This window comes from Caloenas nicobarica, chromosome 4 (assembly GCF_036013445.1).
Source record: "Caloenas nicobarica isolate bCalNic1 chromosome 4, bCalNic1.hap1, whole genome shotgun sequence".
Taxonomy (NCBI): domain Eukaryota; kingdom Metazoa; phylum Chordata; class Aves; order Columbiformes; family Columbidae; genus Caloenas; species Caloenas nicobarica.
Window position 1 is genome coordinate 66,252,058 of NC_088248.1, and position 23,752 is coordinate 66,275,809.

At 35.0% G+C, this 23,752-nt stretch overlaps 1 protein-coding gene across 1 annotated transcript in view; it reads right to left on the reverse strand.

Annotated features, from left to right (window-relative positions):
* Positions 1-23,752, reverse strand: part of JAKMIP1 (janus kinase and microtubule interacting protein 1) — a 91,118-nt gene that overhangs the window by 20,958 nt on the left and 46,408 nt on the right. Inside the window, exons 9-17 of the mRNA XM_065633200.1 lie at positions 21,108-21,236; positions 19,725-19,853; positions 17,791-17,874; positions 14,158-14,220; positions 12,830-12,928; positions 9,702-9,803; positions 6,861-6,914; positions 5,823-5,888; positions 2,100-2,168 (exon numbers count right to left, since the gene is read on the reverse strand). Of these exons, the coding sequence (XP_065489272.1) occupies positions 2,100-2,168; positions 5,823-5,888; positions 6,861-6,914; positions 9,702-9,803; positions 12,830-12,928; positions 14,158-14,220; positions 17,791-17,874; positions 19,725-19,853; positions 21,108-21,236 (795 nt within the window). The remainder of the gene's footprint in view (positions 1-2,099; positions 2,169-5,822; positions 5,889-6,860; positions 6,915-9,701; positions 9,804-12,829; positions 12,929-14,157; positions 14,221-17,790; positions 17,875-19,724; positions 19,854-21,107; positions 21,237-23,752) is intronic.

The window sequence follows — 23,752 nt, forward strand, 5'->3', positions numbered from 1 at the left end:
CTGGATATGGTTTTGCGCCAAATTTGGCCAAATTTTACCTTCAGACATATATGTGGAATTCCAACAGTTTTTTCTGTCAACAGTCAGTATAGCACCAGCATGGAATTTGCCTGAGCATGAGCCATGATAATGAATTCTCATTCCAAACATCTGGTTTAAACCAAATTCATTCTGATCAGCAAATTATTGCTTGGGAGGGGCTCAGAACATAAAATGACTATGGATGACCTCCCACATTTTAAGAACAACTCAGAATTGGTGACAGCGGCAACATATAAGACCAATACTAGATGTCTTGGAAGAATAACTTGCTATTTGTTTTCTGTATAAGATATAATATTTACTATTCAGTATTTTTGTAAACTTGGAGTTCTTTTAATTGCCTATGAATTAATGTCAAAAGTAGAACCAAAGTTTAAGTCAGGCTTCGATCCTGGTGCTGGAATTGAGTTACCCACAGATGGGCATTTATTGCTCTTATAGCCATTTTAGGGTGTGCTACTTCAACTGCCGGATCAGAAGGGTAGGGATCTCCAATAGGTCCTGTAGGGCATATTTCTTAGCCCCTCGTGGACATCTCCAGAACTCTGAAGAATGTAATATGGCATTAGACACCATGTTTATGCAACTGAATCCCATCTTGACTAGCCAGGTGGCATTTTCTTTTGCAGATTACAGCAACAGCTACATGGTTATTGTGAAAGACTAATCCATAGTAAAGGACAAGCCTGGTCCTAATGTGCTTACAAGTGTCTCACACCAGAGAAGTAGGCTGACTTGTCCAAGACTATAGAGAGGGTCAGAGCTACCAGCAGATCCCAGAATAGCAATGCACCTGCTCCTCCAAAAGCTATGGTAAAAGTTGGCCACAAAAAGCAGGAGAGGGGAGGAAACAAGAACAGGGTCTCAAACTCCTAACATGGATTCCAGGACAACTAAACCAGCTCAGCTCTTCTGAAAGTGACATGCTAGAATATTATTGCTAAACTCATTTCACCTTTGAGTCTTAGGAGACACAATAATCAGCAATGAAGACTCTCAGATTGCTATACTAAACAAATAGACACAGGGCTGTCCAGAGTAAGAGTTGAAAACATCGCAGGTAGTAAGTGGGAAGACAATAAACCAAGTTAGAAAGAAACGACTGTTTTCCGATCCATTTTATAAGAGAATCTAGGGTTTGTGGGCATTTTCCCTTGCCAAAGCCTTTGAAATTTTCCATAACAAGAGTTAAAAATAAATACTAAATTGGGAAAAGATCATGCCTGTGTTAATGCACAACCACTATGATGGGCTACACTTGACAGAGAACAAAGTCTGAGCACTTCTTTTTTTGACTGTGGTCCAAATGCATACTTCTTCAGTGGCCCTGGGCAAATCGCTTAACCTCCCTGTCTCAGTTTCCCATTCTTTAAGATGAATGTAATGCTGGTTACTTATCTACCTGTTAAAGGTGTGGTGAGGATTAATCAGTGTTTGTAAAGCCATCTGAAGATGCGAAGCACGGCATGCATGGTAAACCAATAAAATCAAACACGTGCAAAAACTCTTTGTTCAACATATGGAAAAATAAGGTTGGGATAGCACTGCGTTTGTTATGCAAGACAGAACTGCTTTTGAGAAAATAATCTGTCTTTAAGCATGAAGACCCTGGGGCCAGAAAGTTTATCTGAAGTAAGAGGTCTTTACAGCTTGTCCAGAAGCTGAATACCAGAGAGCAAAGGAATATCCTTGACAATTAAAATAACATGACCCCAAGATTAAAAAGATGATGCTGTTGCCAGGCACATTAATACACAGAAAAAGCACAAAGACGATTTCACACTGTTTAGTTAATATGGTCTGTAAAGTTATGCCTTCATGTCCTAATTTGTATATATTTTGCCATTTTTGTTCTATATAGCTTTGACAGCTCCCTCCCACCTCAAAGAATAAAAGCAATAAATTGTTCCAGGAACCTCTAGGAACCTTAATTTTACCATGGAGCAATTTCTGTTAAGCAGAGAGAGGCAGCAAATCAACCTTTGATGAAGTTTATCCATGTCCCCTTGACATAAGTTTTAGCTAAGGGAATTATATTTTTAGTTATTGTTCCTTACCTTTTCATTCTCCAGGTCTAACATCTTCTGTGTCAGTGCAGCTTCTGTCCCCTCTATCTGTTTTAACCACTACATGAACATAGTAGTGTGAAGAAAAAAAAATAAAATATTTTTTAAAAAGAGCTCTTCAAAAATTTGCAATGAACATTTTGCAAGTTTGTTGCCAACACTCCCAGGCATATGATTACAACGTACTATCTATTCACTTTGAAGTTGCACATGAATAAAGAGGTTGTGAAAACACAGGCAGAATGGAGGACCGTAGAAACATACTAAAGGCTAACAAGTGGATGCTGTTTTCCTATGATAAATTAAAGGCTTGCCCCCCACAACTCCCCCACTAAAAATTCAAGATACAAATTAGACATGGGTGAAGAATGCAAAAATAACCTGATTGTTTCTGACTTGATATACACAATGCTTGATGGCCTGATTTGCAAACCATCATATGATTTCAGGACACCAGTCCTGCATTTTTCCAGATGGCAATTTAAACAAAAGACAAGGTGGTAAATCCGATCCTTTATTTTGCACAGTTTACTGCATCCTTCATGGGAAGAGGCTCACTTCTAAAACATTGGTAATGTAGAGGGAAGAATAAAATGGACAGACAGATGGAAGTTCATGTGTTTGCTACTGTGAATCCCTTACCATTCTGGTGATAAACAAAACAATCAGATTTAAGAAGAAGGGGGATTGCATTCCAAGGGTAAAATTACATATTGTAATAGTTAAATGCATGGATAGAAAGTTCTTGCTTAATTTCTAACCATCAGCAGGATTATACTAATATTCAGTATTTAAGTTTATTGGAATAGATAGGAATGCTCAGTTCCGAATTGTTTTATTTAATTTCCTTATCAGTTTACAATAAGGATCAATGACTAGCTTACAGAATATAGTTTAGACTAATGCTTCTTTTTATAACACCGGCTCCCATTGAGACCAATTGCAGCTTTGCCACTGATACTTATCACTTTCCTCAAATGTTTTGCTTACTAACACTAGATTACACCTATTTAATTCTTTTGGTAAGCATTATACACTGACTTTTTAAATGTAGGGTTTTGGTGAATTCATTGGGGCTCAGATTCAAAGGAATTAATGACTTTTTTTTTAAACCGAATATTTAGATAGGAAATGTGCAAACATAAGTTTACAAATAAGAAAAATGTGAATTCATCCTTTTGGACCTTCCACTATTTAAGAGGCTGGTGGATAAAAATGGAAACTTGTTTTATCTATTTAGTAGGTTTAGCTTTGTACAGAGCTGAAAAAAAGTGAACAGGAACTCCATATTCCCCAGTAATCCTATTCTCATCATCTTTCTTTTCTTCATTTTGAACATGACAGACTGAAGATATTTCTAAGGAAAGCCACTCAGCTGCTAAAGGATTTCGCAAGACAGTGAGCATTCTGAACCCTTCAACAGCAATAGGAAGTCCTCAGCATCTCTCACAGCTACCCTCAATATTTGCAAAAATCAGAGGTCTAATTTTTTTTAAGGTATGAATGATATGCTAATCTAAATGTTGATTCTGATCTTCCTATGCCTGTAAGCCTTTCTGGAACCAAGTGGCACAGAAGAGATAAACATATATTTAGGACTTGTAGTCAATTGTAGCATTCAAAATAAGCTTCTGGAATTGTGCCGGCAGTATCCAGAAACTGTCCTTGCCTGATAGCTTGATTTCCAAAAGACCACTTCTAGTGGCTGAGTATAACAGTTTTGATCTAAATAAACATTGTGTGATTCATTAGCACATGTGAATATAACTAGCACCACATCTATGTTTGCAATACCATTTCTCTACCAAAAGATCCCATTATGAGATTATTATATACGATAATTTCTTTTAATTAAGGAATTACAGGAATGTACATGGGAAGCTATCTGGCCCTTACTTAGAGGGGTATCTGAGATGAGGCAGTGGAGTTGCTGGAAATCTCCTTTAGTCCAAATAACTGTTGAAACAATCATCCAGTTTGACTTAATAGACTTTGTCTGATTTTGTCTGTGATTTAGAACACAATATTATAAAGTGTGTTATCGTGTTTATTTTGTTAAGGACGGTGTAGGGCTATTTTCCGTTATTCTTTGTTCTAGTAAACTTCAGGTATGGATAGTGCCTTCTGTATGGAGAAAATTAGAGTCGCTTGGTTAGCCTGTATCTCGAATGTGCACCATGGAATAGATGAAAAGGTTTCATGATTCTCAGAGTACCCTCTTGATTTAATCTGCTGTCAGCTTGTACTTACTAGGTTACTGTGAGGCACTTCACTGAAATGGCATCAAATTGATAGAGTCCATAGATAACACGAACTATTTCTATCTCATTATTTAAATGAAGTCTATTTCTCTATAGAAGATAAAGCTAAAATCTCTATCTTTCTGATGAAGGGTTCAATTTCTGTAATAACCAGATTATATGACATGACCACGAATAAAACAACCAAACAAAAAACAAAATAGAGACAAACCAGGAACTGGCAGAAATTTTATCAAAAAAAGAAAAGAAATTATATTATAGACCAAATTTAGCATGAATAAATAAAGTCGCCATTGTAATTGTATGTCTCTATTCCTTTAAGGAATTATTTTAGTTGAGAAAACTTCCAATCCCTTATTGCTGTGATCGGTTGTTAATGCAAATAATTTATAGATTAAAAAGTATATGTTTTATTCTGCAGAACTGACACAAATTAAACAAATTCACCAGTTCTAGTGGCACTTTTTCATGAGCCCTAAATTACTTGAGGAATAATGACCTAATCCATCTCTACAGTTTGGCCAGTTCTGCTCTCTATCTTGCGTACTGGAGTTCTTCCACTTTCCTTGTTGGATTTAGGCTATGATCATCCCCTCCTCTTTTTAATGCTATAACACAATGAATACCATGTGGATTATAGCATTTTCCCTAATTTTTATTTTGCTTATAGCAATTACACACTTAAACCAATGATTATTAAATTACCTAGTTTAGATTTTCTACATTAAGATATTTAGATAAGTAATTACCAAAATTATACAAATTAAAACAATTAGCACAAAATGCTCAAATTTTAATTTTAAAGTTCAGATTCTGAATTTCAAAAATGCATCTTGGAAAGATTTAATAGAAACCTATCAAAAGGATGGACAAAACTTCTTCAGAGAAAAAGGCAAGTCTTCCTAAGGTCTACATGTCATCATTATTCATATACAGATTATTTCCTCTGTAATTGGAAGAGCAAGGAACTAGTCTAGCAGAACTGAGTGACCTGACTGATTACCTACCTTGTACAAATTACTTTTTTGTTATCTGTGCCTAGTAATTTATGGAGAACAGGACCACATACCACTCAGAGGCTTTTCAGTCATACACAGAAACGGACCCAAAATGGACCATGGTGGTACAACTTGCAGAGGACTTCCCAGCAACCTGTTCCCAGAGAGCTGAGTACATTGGCACTTCTGAGAATGAAGTCTCTTCTGTTAAGTGGCTTTTTAGTACTTTATTCTAAGGGAATATATCCAAAACTTGGCTTTATTTTTAAATTTTGTTTATTTTGTAAGTTTGATATTATGTCAAGAATCCCACAATCCCAAGTCATGTAAAGATGAATACATGCTCCAATCCAGATGACTTTAACACAGAAGCCTTGCTTCCCAGGCTAAGTTATGTGGTATCTTAGAATACATGGCGAGTCTTTAGGCAGAGAAAAATCTTTACTGAATTCTACCTTTTCACAGAGGGAAAGCACAGTCACAGCTTGGATTATTGCAACCTGTTCTTCATTTCTCAAATTCTAAAATACAAAAAGATGCATTTTAAATTGGATTGGAAATCCATATTTCAAAAAGTGATTAATTTTAACTGTATTTTAAAGAATAAGTCAGTTATAACATTTAGCATTTTACGAACATGCCCATAAAGGATCCCATGATTGAAAGTATTGAAAGCTAAACCAAGGGTACTTAGTCTCCACTTCATTTCCGTACATCAATCCCAGAACGCTTTTATAACACTTAGTTATTCAACGAAAATTAAGTGGTTTCTGTCTGGGATTTTAATTTTTTTTTTCCTAGTCACAAAAATGTCAGTTCACTGGACAGTAGCCCTGCAGCAAGTGAATCTCCCCCATGTGCACTTCAGAGCTAGACTTCCCATTAACGAAAACAATGTAAAGATTTGAACATAAAAAGTAAATCTAGAGCTTAAAACTAGCATTATAAAGACCTCAAACTGTTAAAACTAACTTTACAGTGGACCCAGCTCCATGGATGTTTGTGCCCTAGCCACATGACAAAGATTTATACTGTATTTGGCAATAAAAGGGACAAAAGGGAACCAGTTATCCTTGTCTTTTCTCCCAGTAAATCCATTCCTGGCAGAGGCATCCTTCACCAAAACAGGTGCTACTACTACTATTAATACTCAAGAGAAAAATCAGGAACAACTTGGTCTGGCTTTTACTTCCTTATTTTTATCCCCTAGCCTGTTTTATATCTTTTCGCTCTGCCTACTACAGCGCCTTTTTTTCCATGTCATTCAGCCAAGATCAAATCCTATCTTCAAAAATACACTTTTCACTAGTATCACTGTAACTGAAAGATTTTAAGTTTGTAAACATAGTACCTAACCATTTATGTTGTTCATGCAAATATAAGCATATAAAAATCACTCTGTGCACTTTCTTGAATGCTATTTTCTGCTATGGGAAAAATGCTTTAAAATAACCATAAAACTACAGGTATATTTGAAATTAAAAAATTGTTACCCCATTATCTCCAAGAATATCTAGCTTCTTCATAAGTTCAGATATATTCACATCCTGCAAAAGATGTTTAACACTTATTTTTTATATAGTAGGTGAGAAAGCTTTTATGTTACGTTTTATGTACCCTTTATTCGCTTCTGCATGCAAAAAGACTTGAAATATAATTAAGTGAAACATGGGTTTTGCATCACAATTACAAAGTGTTATTGATACTTTCAGAGGCAAAACCAAATGTCACTCTTGATTATAGCAGGCAACCTGGATGTCTGTATATGAAGGCAGAATATTCCTGTACAATTCACATTTACCATCCTGCTGATGTATGCAGAGGAAAGATCAAAACTGATAAACAGGCTCAAAGGAGCCTGTTTTTTTCTGTTTGTTTGAAACAGAGCATCAAGCACACTGAGCTCCAGAAGTCAAAATGAGAGTGTGAACAAAATAATTGCAAAGAAGTTTTGTTGGGTGGTTTGTTTTATATTTTCTTTGTCAAATGAAAAAGTGGACTTTCAAATCAGTGTTACGGTGGAAGAAGGAATTTGCACAGTGAGCTGCACATGCTCCACCAAGTACTGTCAGCTCACAACCTTTGTGAGTAGAAAACCATGTTTCTCTGCCAGTCAGCCTCCAGATCCACAACCCATCCTTATTAAGGCCCAGTCACTGAAATCAAGAAAAACACTCTTCTGATACAAAGAAAAAGGAGAAAGGAATAAATTCACACAATTTCTGTATTTTACACAGTGCCAGGAACCATTCCCACGCCCCAGGCCTCTGTTTTCTACCGCAAAAATTTGTTGGAAAGGTTCATGGAACTGTTTAACCTGTGCTAATCACTCAACTTCTACTCATATTCAGCACTCCTTAGAAGAGGCACACATTTCACAGGGCTGTATCTTGGCTCACTAGTTTCATTACTTACAGCACATAACACGCTGCTTTGTGTCTATGTGTTGTGCATCTGCATTGTGTGGGTAGTCAGGAGGATCAGTCTTTAAAATTTTTAAAGGCTAAATTAGCTATGCTTGCAAATTACATAACTATACCAGAATATATTTGCTCATGATTCTGTACCTAACAGACTCCAGCAAGGAAGGCTTGATAAGAAATGAAAGATTTGCTGAAGACCAGACACAGATGTGGGAGAGACTACAAATTAGTCCACCCTGGCTCCAAAAGAAGAATTACATGTGTCCTGTCTTGGGATGTCCCTCCCTCTCTTCCGTCTCTCCCCAAACACTTCAGCAGCGTCTCCAAATGTTACATTAGTTATTAAAAAGAGCACATCAATAATTTTAGAATGGTGCAGAGCTTAATACACGCTCATGTTTGGATTGATGTTAAAAACAAAATTATTGATTTTGATCAGCATTGACAATGTTGAATGTAAACTTCTTCAGCTGATCAGTTACACTAGTGAAGAATGGCATTCAGTAAGACATGCAAGTTCTTGCAACTATTGAGCCAGAAATATTCATTCTAATTCATTTATTTCCATGATGAAGCACATAGGAATATCTAGAAACCAGATCAGATTTTGCACCTGTCTAGAATCTAATTTGTTACTGATGGCTAACGATTCCAAAAGACATTGAAAACATGTAAAAAGTCAACATTTTCACTATGTCCATTGATAGGTGACTGCCCCTGATTCCAGGTAAGTGAACTGAAAAGGCACATTGAAAAAAACGCCTCTGTTTCGGAATGCAACTGAAGACAGTGGAAAAACTATGAATCCTAGATCCTAGTAAGCTGTACCTGTTATAGCCAACATGCAAATTAGAATAAGAGATAAGGTAAAAAAGCACGGCTGGCATCCCATGGAGGTTCTATTTGAAAGGTAATATACTAACTGATGACTCCTTTTGTGGTTTGGGAAATGATCACCCAACCAAACCTGTAGGTAATAATCAGGTTTTAACTTTTTTTTCTTTTAGACTACTCAGCTCCCCAACAATATGCAGCCTAAAATTTGAGTTTATTTCCAATAAAGATAATATTGTGCTTATTAAGGCACTGAATAGAAACAAGCCTTCTTTAAGAGGACTTGTAAATATAATTACAGATACAAGCGTAAATTACTAGAGAGTGCCACGGAGTATAACACAGAGATATTCCACTTTAGTTACTTGTAGAAAAGGTACCCTGGCCTGTTGTGCAACATTACTCACAAAGAAAGTCTGAATTCAGTCTTAAGTGAACCAGTAGGCAAATCAACATGTATAGCCAGACTATTCAAGGGAGAACAGATGTAAAAAGAGTAATGCTTGCTTACTCATAGCTAAGCTAACCAAGTGAGATCCCGATATTTGTCTTCTGCTTGATTTAAAATGGTAGATAGAGTCTCACTTATTTGAATGAGTTTTTGATCAGGCACCTCGTGTTTCAAGGCCCTGGCCTAGGCAAATAACTTAAGCATATTAATATAACAACAACAAGCAGCATAGGTGCTGCACTAAATGAAGTGTAAAATAATAGATTAATGATGTATTTTTGACCTTAGATGAAAACACTTAATATAAAGAACAAACTACTGTAGCAAGCCTGCCAATGATCCACATCAACATTTACATTCTTCTAACATTTTCATATGAGTACCCTAGACTAAATGTAAATTATCTTGATTGAGCAGCCTTCATTTTTGTTGATGAACTCCTGACAGACTGCCAGATTATATTTTTACGTAACTCTTCCCCAGTTAAAAATCTCTTTTTTTTACTGTATTTATTTTTTCAGATTTTCTTCCCTACAGCAAGGAGGCAAACCATTTGTCTGGGTATTGGGTTGGTCATTCCAAAAAAGTTCCTGGCCATCCAACCCTTACGAATGCTCTACATATACCTTTATTCCTTCCTGTTGACAGAACAGTTGAAGTGCGCTTCCATTGTTTTCGGGGAAGGTGGTTATATGAAGATTAAATGCCGGCGACCTTCGTTCTCTCTCCTGAGGAAAGATTTTGTTTAAAAACAACACTTGTGATTATATGTAAATATTAGTTTCCCATGTTTTCAAAACGTACTTGTACATTAAAAAGGCAGATTCCTGTTCACATTCCAAATATATGGTATTTCCTCCTACTTTCGACGTATGTGAAATATTTTGGCTTTAGCTAAGCACAAAAATAGTATTAGCTTCCAACTGATTCCATGCACGCATAGTTTCTGCAAAGTTAACCAACACTCCTCAGATGGTGAAACCCTTGCCAAATACCTGAATGAAGCCCTAAAAAACTGCAGTTTTGTATGTTGGTTGTAACTGTATTTAACTATTGCTTTCTTTCATGGAACAAACAATGATTTAGAAAGAAGAAATATTATTAAAAAATTAAACTCCGTCATGAAATAGTATTATCACTGAAGATTTTCTCAATAAAATTAAAGCTGTGTATCTGTTCCCTGTTCGTTCTACAGTTAAACTTTCTATTAGAGCATGTAAAATCCCCAGTCCTATTCACTGAACAACCCAGGATGTTGGAATATGTTAAAAGGCCGCACTACTCTACATTTATGGTGTTCTTTGTGCCAAAACCAAAAACTATAAATTCCCGTTTACCTAAAACTATAGTATTTCTAAAACTTATCCAGCCTATCAACTTGATCTTCATGTGCTTCTTCAAAACACTCGCCTATTATTTTTTGAGTAGGTAGAAATACAGTAAAACAATAAATAAGCAACTTTACTTAAATTAAGTTTTATCACGCTTGTGAAAATGAATGGTTTAAGGCTCTGAGCAACCAAGGCACTGCATCTTACTCTGAATTGTCTATGGCCATGGGAACGCAGGTGAGAAAAAGTTTCCTCTCCATATTACAGGAGGCGGCATTGGCAAGAAGAGCTTCAGTTTCTGACAGTATAATGAAAGAGAGCTACTGCAAATATTTTAGTTCCTATGATTATCCGTATGCTAAACCACAAAATGAGGTGCTTTAATTGATATGGCCAGTGGGCTGCATCCACTCAAGCAAGTTACAAAGCATGGCAACTCTTGCTCATTAACTAGCTTAAACGTAATTTGAAATAACAATCTAGAGGGAAAAATCTCTGTACTCTATGCATTTTTCCCCCCTTGTAGGCTCTATATTAAATAATTTTTGCATTAACAGTCTAATTTTGAAACATGCTTAAATGACCTAGTTCCTGTAATCTAAAACTGGAATTTATATTCTTGTCCAATTCAGTTACCATTTAATATTTTAAAAAAAATATTTTACTGCATTAAACTCACCTGAATTTGCTTGCATTAAATGACAGACAAATGGTTGTGTTTTCTATTTCTATTTCTATTCTATTCTATTTTCATGTGAACTAATTTAATTGCTTTTAAAAAAATACTGTCATGATTACCAGAAGAATTCATTATTTTACTAAAGCATTCACATTGTCAGTCACATTTGTGTTTACATGCTTACCTACTAAGGAAAAAAAACCTTTTCTTGCAATCGCACAAAAATATTTCTGTTGTTATTCTGTGAAACAAGTCCTTCAAGATTTGGCACATGAAAAAACTCAACATATCACACTGAGCTATTTTTGATGTGATTCTTCTATGTGAAAAAGACATTCATAAAGGATGTATTGAAGCACTTTTTTCTTTTAGTAAGAAAATTTTTTCAATTGTTCTGCTTCTAAGAGCACTTACACTTTAGGAAGCAGTTTCTAGTGTATCTGCCAATTCAAATGCTAAATTCTTCAGTATTTTACTTTACAGTTGCTTAATAGAATAGGTATTTATTTGAGTTATATATTTATTTATTTTTCCTGAACATCTACTGAAATTCTAAAAACCTAAATTCATAATTTTGAATATAATGGGCTGTGACATCAAAATATATGGTTGATAGGTAAAGGATTAAAAAAAGATTAAGAAAGGTCAAATACAAAAAGCAGAACGTCCACATGACAGGAAGACACAACATTTTTGTCGCTATCAGAGAAGTTACACATGCCAAGATTTATGGTGAAACGTGCTGGGTGATGAAAATTATGGAGGAGTGACAATGACAGATTTCTCAGAGAGTTTATTCTAAATGGTGTTAAGAATGCTGATAATCTTTGAAGTTGAACAGTGTGTTATCAGGCAATAAACTGTGTGACAACTGGGCATCACACACGAGTAGTTTAGTGTTACCAAGCTCCACATGGGCCCCACTTACAATGTGATGAGAACCATTGCTTTCTACTGTAACCACAGGCTACATATTAAAACAGTTATTCACAAATAACTTCACTGTTATTTTGTTTATGCAAAGTATAGAATTTGTTTGCTATTGGCAACATACTACTTTCACATGCAGAAGTTGTAGCTGTACTTCACTAGTTTAACTTTGACAGACCCAGAGGGTTTTTTTCCTTTTTCCATTGACTGATGACAACTATTTCCAGTTCATGACCATTTTATACAAACAGAAAATGGATTTCAGGTAAGACAAATTATTTTAAAGCTGATATTAAAATGCATTCTTTTAAGATCATTTTACTTCTTATAGATGTTGTCAATCTTACTGTGACTTAAAGCAATTATACATTGATGTGATGGATGTGTCAGATCTTCAGTCAGATCATTGCATGCAAGATGTGAGAAGATGTGTTAATTTAAACAATGCCAACCAAGGCTGTAGTACACATACCAAGTGATTTTACATGCAGGAAAGGAGCAGTTATGGAAATGAAACAAATAAAAAAGGCAAAACATTGCAAAACAAAATATTTTATTAGATGAAAAACAAACTCTATGCAATATATATTAGCTATATTACATCTTTATAAACATTAGTGAGCACTCTCTTCAAAACATATTAAGGCAGTGGCATCATGTTCATTATCCCATGATACAACAATTAAAAAGTAGATACCTAAGTGATTTCCCTTAAACATGCACCAGACATCAGTAATCTTTACAGGAATTTCAGCTTGGGTTCAAACATAATTTCTGCTCCATTTGAGAGTTTGCAACAGAGAGAATCTCTTACTTCAAGCTCTAGCACTCTGAATTCTAACAGCTCGTTCTGGTCTTTTGCGTCTTGCATCTCATTCTTCAGCTGATGCTCTTCTTGCTCCATTCTGTAAATCTATGAGAAAAACACATCGCCATAACACCCCATAGGCAGTGAAAAAGACACTGTACAGAGTAGTGAGGAAGGGGTTTAGACAAAACTTAATTATTTCAGTTTCTCATTAGATGTTGGGCCATGTCTTGGAGATAAAGGAACATCACATCAGAATGTTTTTGTGAGAACTGCAAGCAGCAAATGGTCAATGATCTCTTAGAATAGTAATCTGGTAGTATGAAAAGTGACATGAATATTATATCTAAATAAGTTAAGAAATACAAGCTTTTTTTTTTTAAAATCAAGTTAATGAAACTAGGTTACATTAACATTTGTGTAGGCTGTTCTCATTGTCTTTGCATAACTAGATGTCTATTCTTTACAATATATGAAAGACAATAATGGAGAGGTTTTAATGCCTACTATTTAATTTCGCAGATTTGTACTTTGGGGTGCTAATAATGACAAAACAGAAATTGAAAATTCACTACTCATTATGCCAACTAATAGCTTTGGTCTCCTGTCTAGCTTAACTGGGTGATCTTTATATTTGTATGAAGCTAAATAAAAGCGTAACATCTGGCATAATGTACTATAATGCTTATAATACCTGTGTAAGTGTCTGAATAAATTAAGTCCAGCTGTAGCTACTTTTAGTCATGAATTTTTCATTGGTTATCTTATTTCTATTATTTTAATATTGAGCTACTATTATAATTAACAAAAAGAAATTCTTTGACTTCCTGAGTACTAAATTTCCCTCGAATACCAGTGAAGCACAATGAGGTGCTCAGGTCTGAGTATCTCAGAGAGTAAATAATAGTCTTAAATCAATCAGTATTACTTAATGTGTAGAAAAACTGTAAAAAATGGAAGGTTGAAGGGAGTAGGCAATTTTATTAGTGATCAGGACAATAATAATTTCTGTGTAACTTATTGACAAAATACAAGATTCCACATTATGCTTAATATTTTCAATTCTGTTTTGTTGGACACTAGAAACATCAGCCAGGTTGAGTTCAACTGTTGGCAACACAACATGTAATCCCACAGTAAAGAGCAACTTCCATTCCCAAAGCGTACAAAAATATATGGGTACTTTAATCAGAGACACTTATCTGAAGTTCTGTTCTTGGAGAGAAAAAAAAGTAACCAATTTTCATGTTGATGTTCCAGTACTTTGTACATTCATTTCCTTTTACGAGAAAGGGCAGCATTTGTGAAAATATTCCCAGATTCTGAACACATACCTTCTCTAGTAACTCCTGATTTGTTCTGATTAATAACTGCTTTTCTTCTACCCATTTTGAATCCTGTGAGGAAGAAGAGGATTAAAATATTAAAAGTATATCTATTTCTTTAAACAAGAAAAATGAATAACCACAAGAATTAGAAGATCTCAGACATCATTGTACATTCATGTATAAAAATGGTCATGCATCAAAAAATAATAGCTTTCATAAATATTTCGAGGATGAATAGCATTTTAAGTTATAGAGAAAATAAAAAATCCTTTCTTTTCCTGAAGCTGAGTCTCTTCTTTCCTAATATATTCCAGCTAAGCATATACTTTAAAATCTTTACATATAACAATTGTGGGTGAACTCAGTCATATGATATTTTATGTCATTTTAAAGGCATTTATTTACACAGCTTAATTCAAAACTATTTCTTTCCATCGTAACTTTCCATGGGAACTTTCTTGCAAAATCATCCCAATTTTGAGTGGTGTAATGCAAATTCAATGGAGAAAGGGAAGAAAAAACATTTAATGATCCCGAATGACTGAAAATAAGCTTTAGCAGTATGCATTTAATTGCCCTCTGCTAAAAGTGTGAGAATCAGGCTAACACACAGTGTTGGTGTTAAGGAATTCAAGGCTATGGAGGAAGGGCAGTGATCTAAGACATTCTATACTCCATTTGAAAACCTTATTTCCATTTGATCACTTGTTGCAAAGCTGATCTTTGCTTTTGGGTTTTTCCATGGCTTCAAAGGCCTCATCAAATATCCCTTATTTTAACTTAAAAAAAACGCACTGCCAGCCATAGCTGGATATTCAAATTTAATGGTTTATAACAGCCAGTTTCACATGTTTAAATGTCTTTATTAAAGTATTAAGGCTGATACTTACTCTGTCAGCAAGATGTTTGCATACTGATGCTGCACAAGAAATTAATGAAATCTGGATATTTGAGCCCATTAACTAGCCTTGACACATCAACCAAAAATATCTAAAGTGTTATGATATATTTACATTTTTTCCAAAAGTTTAGTTTTTCTGCTTACTGTCCACAACACTTACATATTCTACTGGTCTTTCTCCTTTTCCCACACATATACAAAAATATGCGAGTGTGTTTTAACTTTCATGCAGTAAATAAGCTCTTCAGGTTTATGATGTTAAAAGCATCATACTAAGAATAATATAGTAAAATACGTACCAAAAAGGCATTACACTTGTCAAGAAATTTTCAAACAAATGAAAGAAATGTTGAAAATAAAATCCAATGTCTAGTTTAACATTTAACTAGCATTTTAGTAAGGTCAAGGAATGAACAAAGAGTTGCACTCACTGACTCAGGGTGCATAACCCAATGCACGCATATGATAAGAGGCAGGTTCAACAGTTACATCAGACCTGCAAGTTCCACTACTCCAGTTCACACAAGTAGAAAAAAATGGATTAATTTGCCCTATTGATAGTTAACCATGTGTCTTCCTTGATGAAGTCAGTTCCACTCAGCTTTCTGAAAAAAATCTTAACTTCAGTGTGATTGTATTTATATACATAGCAGGTCACCAAGAGAGCTGAACATTCAAAAAAAAAAATCCATGTGGAACATTACATACTCCAATATTTTGAGATTTATTATATACCACTCTTAATATGTTATAAAATTTCTTCCCTTAATATAAAGTTTTGTATGCATGCACCTCAATGTACCTTGCAGAAATGGATTATTAGTCTTTTTTTTTTTTATGTCTAGGGGAATTCTGACAGATCGAACTCAGGAGATATTAACAACAGCCTTTGACACTTTGAAATTACACGTAAATTGTTATAAACCAAGCTTCAAATCATTTTTAACAATAAGATTCTAATCTTCTGCTCTGAATTTGACTTCAGCAAAATCATGAAGGTCTTCACTTCTTCAGTTTCTTAAAGCTGCAAAGTAAGACTAAAAATTCCTGGAATATACACTAGGATCTTTTGGTTCCCCAAATGAACATTTCACAAGTATTAAATCATCATCACTACCATGACCTCCTAAATGACGAAGTAGTAATTTAAAGAAAAAAAATCACATAGTGCACAAAGAAGTCAGTTTATCATCAGAACCATTTATTTTGTTGAATGTAAATACTAACAGGTCAGGAGAACTGAGCAGGTACTAGAACTCCTGGGAAGACACTGTCACCACTTCTGTGGAAAGCTAACGCTCCGTGTACACAGTAGCCCACTAGAGACAATATCATATTGCTCCTTGTCACATCCCTGTTGGCCTTCTCAGGATTACTAAGAGATACAAGGTTGAAAATGTGGTTATGAATCTCAAAGTAATAACTAATTTAATTCTAATTTCCAGGCATACCTTTTTGACATACCATTCTGGAAGCAAACTCAGTAATAGTTTCTTACATGGCCATCCTTGCTCACTTATTTACATACACAGTACTTACTTCTTACACTGTAAGAGTCAACTATTTCGCTAATGTTTTTGATTACATGTCAATTTGCCCACAACACCTATATTACCAACACACTAAAATGTCAGCAGCAGATCCACAAGAGGTCTTCAGTTTCATTTGTTCTTCCAAAAGCTCAGTGAGCCATCATTTTTAGATTCATGACATAATTTCTATTTTCAGTAATGTTTTATTTACATGGAATTTACTAAGAAAATTGTGTGGAAGACAGGATAAATGATTTTTATCCTTAATTTGTATATGTTCCCAAAACCTTTGTATTTATACAGAATCTTACATAAAAGTTTTCTTACAAAGAATAAACCACAAAAATAGCAATATTATTAACTTGGCATTACCCATAGGTTGTTTTTATTCAATTCTACAGGATCATTAGTCTTTGAAATGTCTATCTATAGATAGCTGTATCTCATTTTATTACCATATGTTATCTGCAATCTTAAAACAGTTATTTCAAAAAATAACATGTAAAATTACATCTCCCCAATTTTCTCAGCATGTTCTAACATTTATGCAACCGAACTTCTTTTAAATGCACTCTCGTAACTATTAATCAGCCTTCCTGAAATTTCTAGAAATTATTAAATATGCATCAGCAACCACATAGTCGTAAAGTATTTACAAGATATCCTGAAACATAAGGCCTAGTTTTACTCTGTGTGATGGTATGGGAATTTGAAAGCAGTTGAGTTCTCCAAGAACTTCAGCCCAGGACAGTAACATTACAATTGCCTTCCAGTAACAAATACAATCAGTGGTTCCTTTCTCTAGCTGAGGGTGGGTGAAACTATTTGGTTTTTGAATTTTTCTATGCTACACACCAAAAATATTCTCCACTACAAATAAAGAATATTTTATTGGAATTTATAGCAAATATGAACAAAATGGAAACGGGAGAAAAGCCTTCACCAAATGACAATGGGAACAGAATTTACAAAGCATGTACACGCGGTTACTTCCATATTATGCTTTAGTGTATTACATGATAGAAAGTGAATCTTTAAGGGCATTTTCTTAGCCTATGTAATACTTTTCTTTATTTAATTAATCTATTGCTGGAGTAGCAATTAAGCTGCATCAGTCACACCAACACACCAGCAAGCAATGAAGATGGCACCACTGCATGCAAGGGAGAAAATGACGTGGTAGAGGATATTAAGAGAGCCTTTTACCTGTCCTTTCTCGATTAGAGCTTTCTCCAGGTCCTCAATTTTTGCCTGACACCTGAGAAGATCAGCTTGCAGTTGTTCCCGAGTCTGGGGAAAAAAAAAAATATATATCAGAAAGTGCTTGTATGTACATGCACATCCACGTAGACGGGTAGCTATAGTTACACACAGAATCAAAGTAAAGATACTTTCTACACATTTATGGGCCGCCCAGTCAGCTTTTAGTACTTTTCATTAAAATAACTGGATGTGTGTTTGTGTTACAAAATATTTAAAGCCATCAGTTTAACAGCATTTTTCCTCCCTAGCCAAAAAAGATATCATCATCACATCCATATTCAGTGACAAAGCTCTTCCCAGGGCAGGGTGGGGAAAAGTTAGGAACTGAAAGAGCTCTGAGAAGCTATGCATAAGCTTTAGTAATTCAAGGCAGTTGGGGGGGACGCGCACGGAAAGAGGGCGAGAGAGAAAGAGAATTGCAATAAACACTGAAAAAGTCTTATAGATTGATCCAAAATAATTTATATATCCCATAAATAGCATACACCAGCCATTTTTCCTCACGCTGCATGATTATGACACTATTACACTATAGTAGGTAGTACCCCCTGAGTACAGGGATACTCTAAAAAGGGACTGGATCATTCAGGGTACTAAACAGAAAGGATATAAACCAAAGGATATCTCTGGAGACCTTCAGACACTGAGGTCCCTTGAGCTACTGCAAGTATTTTTCTCACCCCACTTCAGGTACTCTTTTCCCAAGCAGTTCAAAAATTTCTACAGTGATTTCTTTCTGCACCTTTGGGCCCTCATTGTTTACCTTAAGACTCACCTAGGAGTAATAGGAAATGTTCATCCCACCAGAACTTTGGCCCTATGAAACTAACCATGCAAAAAGCTACCTTCTGACTCACTCAAGAGATGGATTTGCACGGATGTGACAACAGAGACCAAAGTGCTGTTAAAAAGAAAGAGCAACAATTCCAAAGTGTACTAAAGGGACAGTTCGCAAACGCCTGCAAAATACAATTTTAAAAAGCTAGGAGATAATATAATGGTCTCTTATAACTGTCAAATACATGACTGCCTCTGAAATCTTGCTTTCTTATAATAGTAGATGGAATTATGCCCTCTGCCCCACTACCAGCTTGAGACGTGGTCTCCAACACCCTTATTACTTTCCTTGGCAAAATGTCCCACACTAAAAAGAGAGTGTCAACTGTGACTAGTCTTTCGTAAGAGGCTGAGAACTCTCAAAAACAAAGCCATAAAGCAATAATTTTACTATTATAAGAATTGTATTTCACAGGAAAAAAAAAAAAGTCAAGGTTGGTTGAGAGCCACTTCAAAGAACCTTGGAAAAAACCCAAAATGAAACACTACACATTTTAAAGTAAATCCTGAATCTTCTAAATACTGGCTCTGGGGATAATAGACTAACATTTCTAGCTATAAATAATTTCAGATAATGTCAGGCAGTTTACATTCTCGTGTAGCTTTTATCTGGAAAGCTTTGCCTATTAACACATAGAAATTCTGCTCCCACAAGCATACTTTCCTTCATCAGACTTGGGTCAGATTTTTAATCTACTCATATGATAGAAGTACTTATAACAATCTATTCTCTGATCCATTTTAAATCCATCATGTTGCTATCCAAATTGCAGGTTAAATTGGGATATCATTCTCAATAACACTGTCTTACTACTGAAATCTTTAATATATTATGCGTGCTAGAATAAAGTATAATGATATCTTTGTTCTGATCACATGAGACGAAATCTAAATTGTCACTTTACTGATAATATCTTCTAATCCTCTAAAACACTGTGCTTTGCATTTCACTGACCTGCAAAGATATCTCCTGCTATTCTAAGTTTCTCCAGGTTTTTCAATTATTTCAGAGTTAAAAGAACTTTCAGTTAAAAAATTACCCTTGCTTCTCTCTCTGCATCCAGAGTTCCACCAACTTGTTCTTGAAGCAATGCATATGCTCTTTGCAAAGCTTGATACTCTCTTGTTAGCTGGCAGAACCTTAGTTCAGCTTCTTCTTTAGGCATGCTCTTAATGAAGAGGGAAAAAGAACAAAAAAAGTGGGTTTGTATAAGTATATTTGATAATGGGTTTATTTGTATAGACAGACTCATAAACACAACAAGCAATGCAATTCATACTGAGTCTCAAGGTTTAATAAAGGTTTTTTAAACTAATATAAGTGGAAATGGAAGGAAGGATGATGCAGAAATGCAGAGATCAATAACTGTGTCTAACTTACAGTTTCAGGAGAGTGTAAGTTACTACATAAGGCAGGAAAGTACAGAAATGGGAATGAACTGACTGGGGAAAGATGGAAGGGAAGAGTTCTATGCACCACTGTCTTCAGCAACTCCAGAGTCACAGGGGCTTCAGAGGGGTTCATTCTATTTGTCATGCAGTCCACCACTCCTTCCTTACTCTTTTTCTCTACAATGCTTTTTACCAGCACAAGTACATTAACACAGAAGTTATATTTCAAAAGCAATACCATGTTTTTTAAAACACGTTGGGTTTTTTTTGACACATAAATTGTTTTTACCATCTTAATTTTCTTTGATTTTTAAGCAACTCACATCAACAATTTTGAGATCGATCTTATAATGCCGAGGGCAAGAAATGTGCTTCCCTTTAATTAATTTTTGCTGTAGGAACTCAAGCTCCAAGGAAAATTGATTGCAATATCATTAGATATTAAACCTAGAAAAATAGGAAGCTTCTCGTGACTGAGAACTATTAGGGACAAGTTAGGGAACAGGAAAGAAAGACAAAAAAGAGCATCTAATTTGTGCTTTGTCCTCATCCCTGCAATCTTTTAAAGTAGGCCAGCTGCATTGTATATCACAGAGCTGAGACAAAACATGTCAGTGGATTTTACTACCTATAATCATCTAAGCCGTAATAAATAGCAAACCCTTCTCTTAGTATTGTAAGTACAGGAAGAAAATCCTAGTTATATCACAACAGTCAAATAAATTATAAGGTTGAAAGGCAAACCATTATCTAGTAACTACTGACTTTTGGCAAAGCAATGTCCCTATTCATTTTCTTCTGAGTAATAAGAAAAGGTTTGAGAAAAACAATTTTATTTCTCAGCCCAATATCTGCCAAATCTGTCAGGCAGAATATTATCTTATTAATTCTATTGCAATGACTGTATACGTTACCGGACTTGACACAAAACAAAGCAATTCTCTGCCAAATCTTTCACAGCTCCTGTGGCAGAATAGCTGAAAAAGATGTCAATTTTTACAGAACTTAAGAACAAATCAGTTACTACTTACATCTTCCAGATCTTCTTCTGGTGTTGCTGGTGTCCTATCTGTTTTATCTGTGTTATATGAAGTTATAGAGGATGTTTCTGAATCAAGAGATTCTTCATCAAATCCAAAAAATGTCTCCACAACATGCCTCTGAAAAGTGAGTTTTTCTTAGTTACTAGCAAAACAGTTGGAAAACCCCAATGACTCAGTAAGCAGTAGCCAAGGTCTCTCTGATCACTATTTTAGTACTGAGGAAGAAAAAGGTTTCCACTGTAAACTCTTGTTCTCTGATTAAAGGATCTACTTTCTCAACATCATTTGAATAAGAACTGCACATAGCACTGGGTAATGGCCAATAGAATAATGCTTTAGCAAAAGCATAAAAGCTAATTACCAAAATCATAAAGATCTTACAAGATTCACAGTTGAGGAATACAATATTTATCCAGAAGTAGCCCAGTACAATGCAACATATAAGATAAGGAAAAAAAAAAGGAAAACAAATTCCAAGGAACAATGTGGAACAAGTTTCAAAGTAAGTAAAGAAAAAGAGATTAATTTATTGTATCTATTTTGCAAAATCCTACGTAGAACTATAAGATGCTGATTTCAATTTATTTTTCCAATATCATCATTCTAAATTTTTTCAAAAGTTTGCTCCAATATTTTGACTAAACCTAAAAAAAAAAACCAAACCAAAAAATGATGCTTGGGGAAAACTAGCATTTCAATGCAGATTTTAAAAATTTTACACAATGTAATTAATTAAATGCATGTTTACGAAAGACTAGAGAAAACGAGTAGCTAACAGAAGTGAACAGTACCATACTCATTGTGAAAAAGATTATATTTTATATAAAATATGACAACTCAAATAATTGTTTCACCATTTTAAGAAAGTTGTAAATTTCTATGGAAAATTACACTGTTAAGAAAAAACTTAAGCTTTTAATGAGCAAAACAATTTTTCAAGTATTTTTTCTTCCAAAATAAAAACAACAAAAGTTAACTGTTATCAATCAATACAAAGCCCAACTTTTACACCATAAAAGTGTTCTAATAATCCAACAATTCAGAGAAGCAGGAAAATTAGGAAAACAAAAAAACCCAAACAAACAGTATTGCTGGAATAATAGAATCAGATTATGAAGTGTACTAGACAGGGAGAATAGTGGAGAGACACGGCTTTAAGAAGATGAAGAAAAATCTGTCTATCCATCTCTATATCTTTTGGCACTGCTTGATGCTGAACCATAAATCCTGATGTCACAGTTTGGTGGGTTGCTTTTGGCTTTGTTTTATTACAATATAAACCACAGGTTGTATGTGAGAAAATAATAGCCCTGTTTGTTAAAAAAAAAAAAAAAAGCTTAAAGGATTTAAAAAATTATCGGGTTTAATTAATTCAGAACATCAGACACCTTGCACCTCGGCAAAGCCAAACTGGCTAAGTGAGTGGAGTTGTAGGCTATCAATTTCATTCAAGATACTGAAAGGTTTTGTTTTATTTATAATGCCTTATCTCATGATGAATTTCAAATATTTATCTCTCCCTGCAGTGTTCTAGACTTACCTAGCTTTATATATTCTTCCAGTATGTCTACAAAGTACTGTCTTTACTTTCACAAAGCTCCATAATGCTTAATATATTCTTTTGGTTCAGCACAGTTCTCATCAACAGCCAAAACATTGTGTCTTGGTTTAGGTGGTGCCATAAAATCAAGCTCGTCGGTGTGACTTGGTGCCTGCACGCATGACACCATGCACTCCATCTACAGTCTGCAGCCCTGGTTACCATGGTCCACCAGGTCACAGTCTCATCACTCGTAAGTTAACAACTCCATCATATTTTCACAGTACAGCTAATCCCACTCAAACTACCAAAGACAGCTGCAAGGCCCTGTTCTGAACCACCTAAATTACTTCACTTAAGATGAGCCCTTCAAATAACAATAATTTTAAAATTTCATTCACAATGAATTTTTAAATTGACTGCTTCTACTAAAATCTCCTTCTGAAAGGATGTTAAGCAAACCAAAAAAAAAAAAAAAATCAAATGCCACATCTTTTCCAAATAAACTGTTCTTATCCGTATGGATACAGCACAGAAGGCAAAGAGCTTCCAAATGATCTTTAGAAACAACCTTCCTTTTGCAAGCTACTAGACCACTATTTCGTGTATTCACAAGAAAGGAAAAGGATCACAGTTATAGCACTAAAACCTTGTAAAGACACATTTCTCTCACTTGTTTAGGAAGCACTGTGATCCTTTCACCAGGCAGAGCTATGACTAAGGCACTTATGACAAATGATTTCCTGGGATAATTTAATCCTTTCCTCCAGCATTCACATGCTACACTAGTTTGTTCACCATTCTGACCGACTTAACAAAACAAAGGACATGGGGAACAGGTTTACAATCTACTCTAGAAATATAAAGACTTATCCAGAAAGCTAATGCATTCTTACACTCGAATTACAAATATTTCAGGCTACTCTCTTGTAAGTACAAAGGTTTACCACAAAAACTGAGGAGTAATTAGTCCCAGGGAGATGGCCCATCCAGCACTTCTACCACACTGAATACTGGTTGCAGCCTACAATCGCCTAACAGTAACACTACTGTTGGGAGTAGTGTTATTGGGAAAATAGGGCTAAAGACAAAT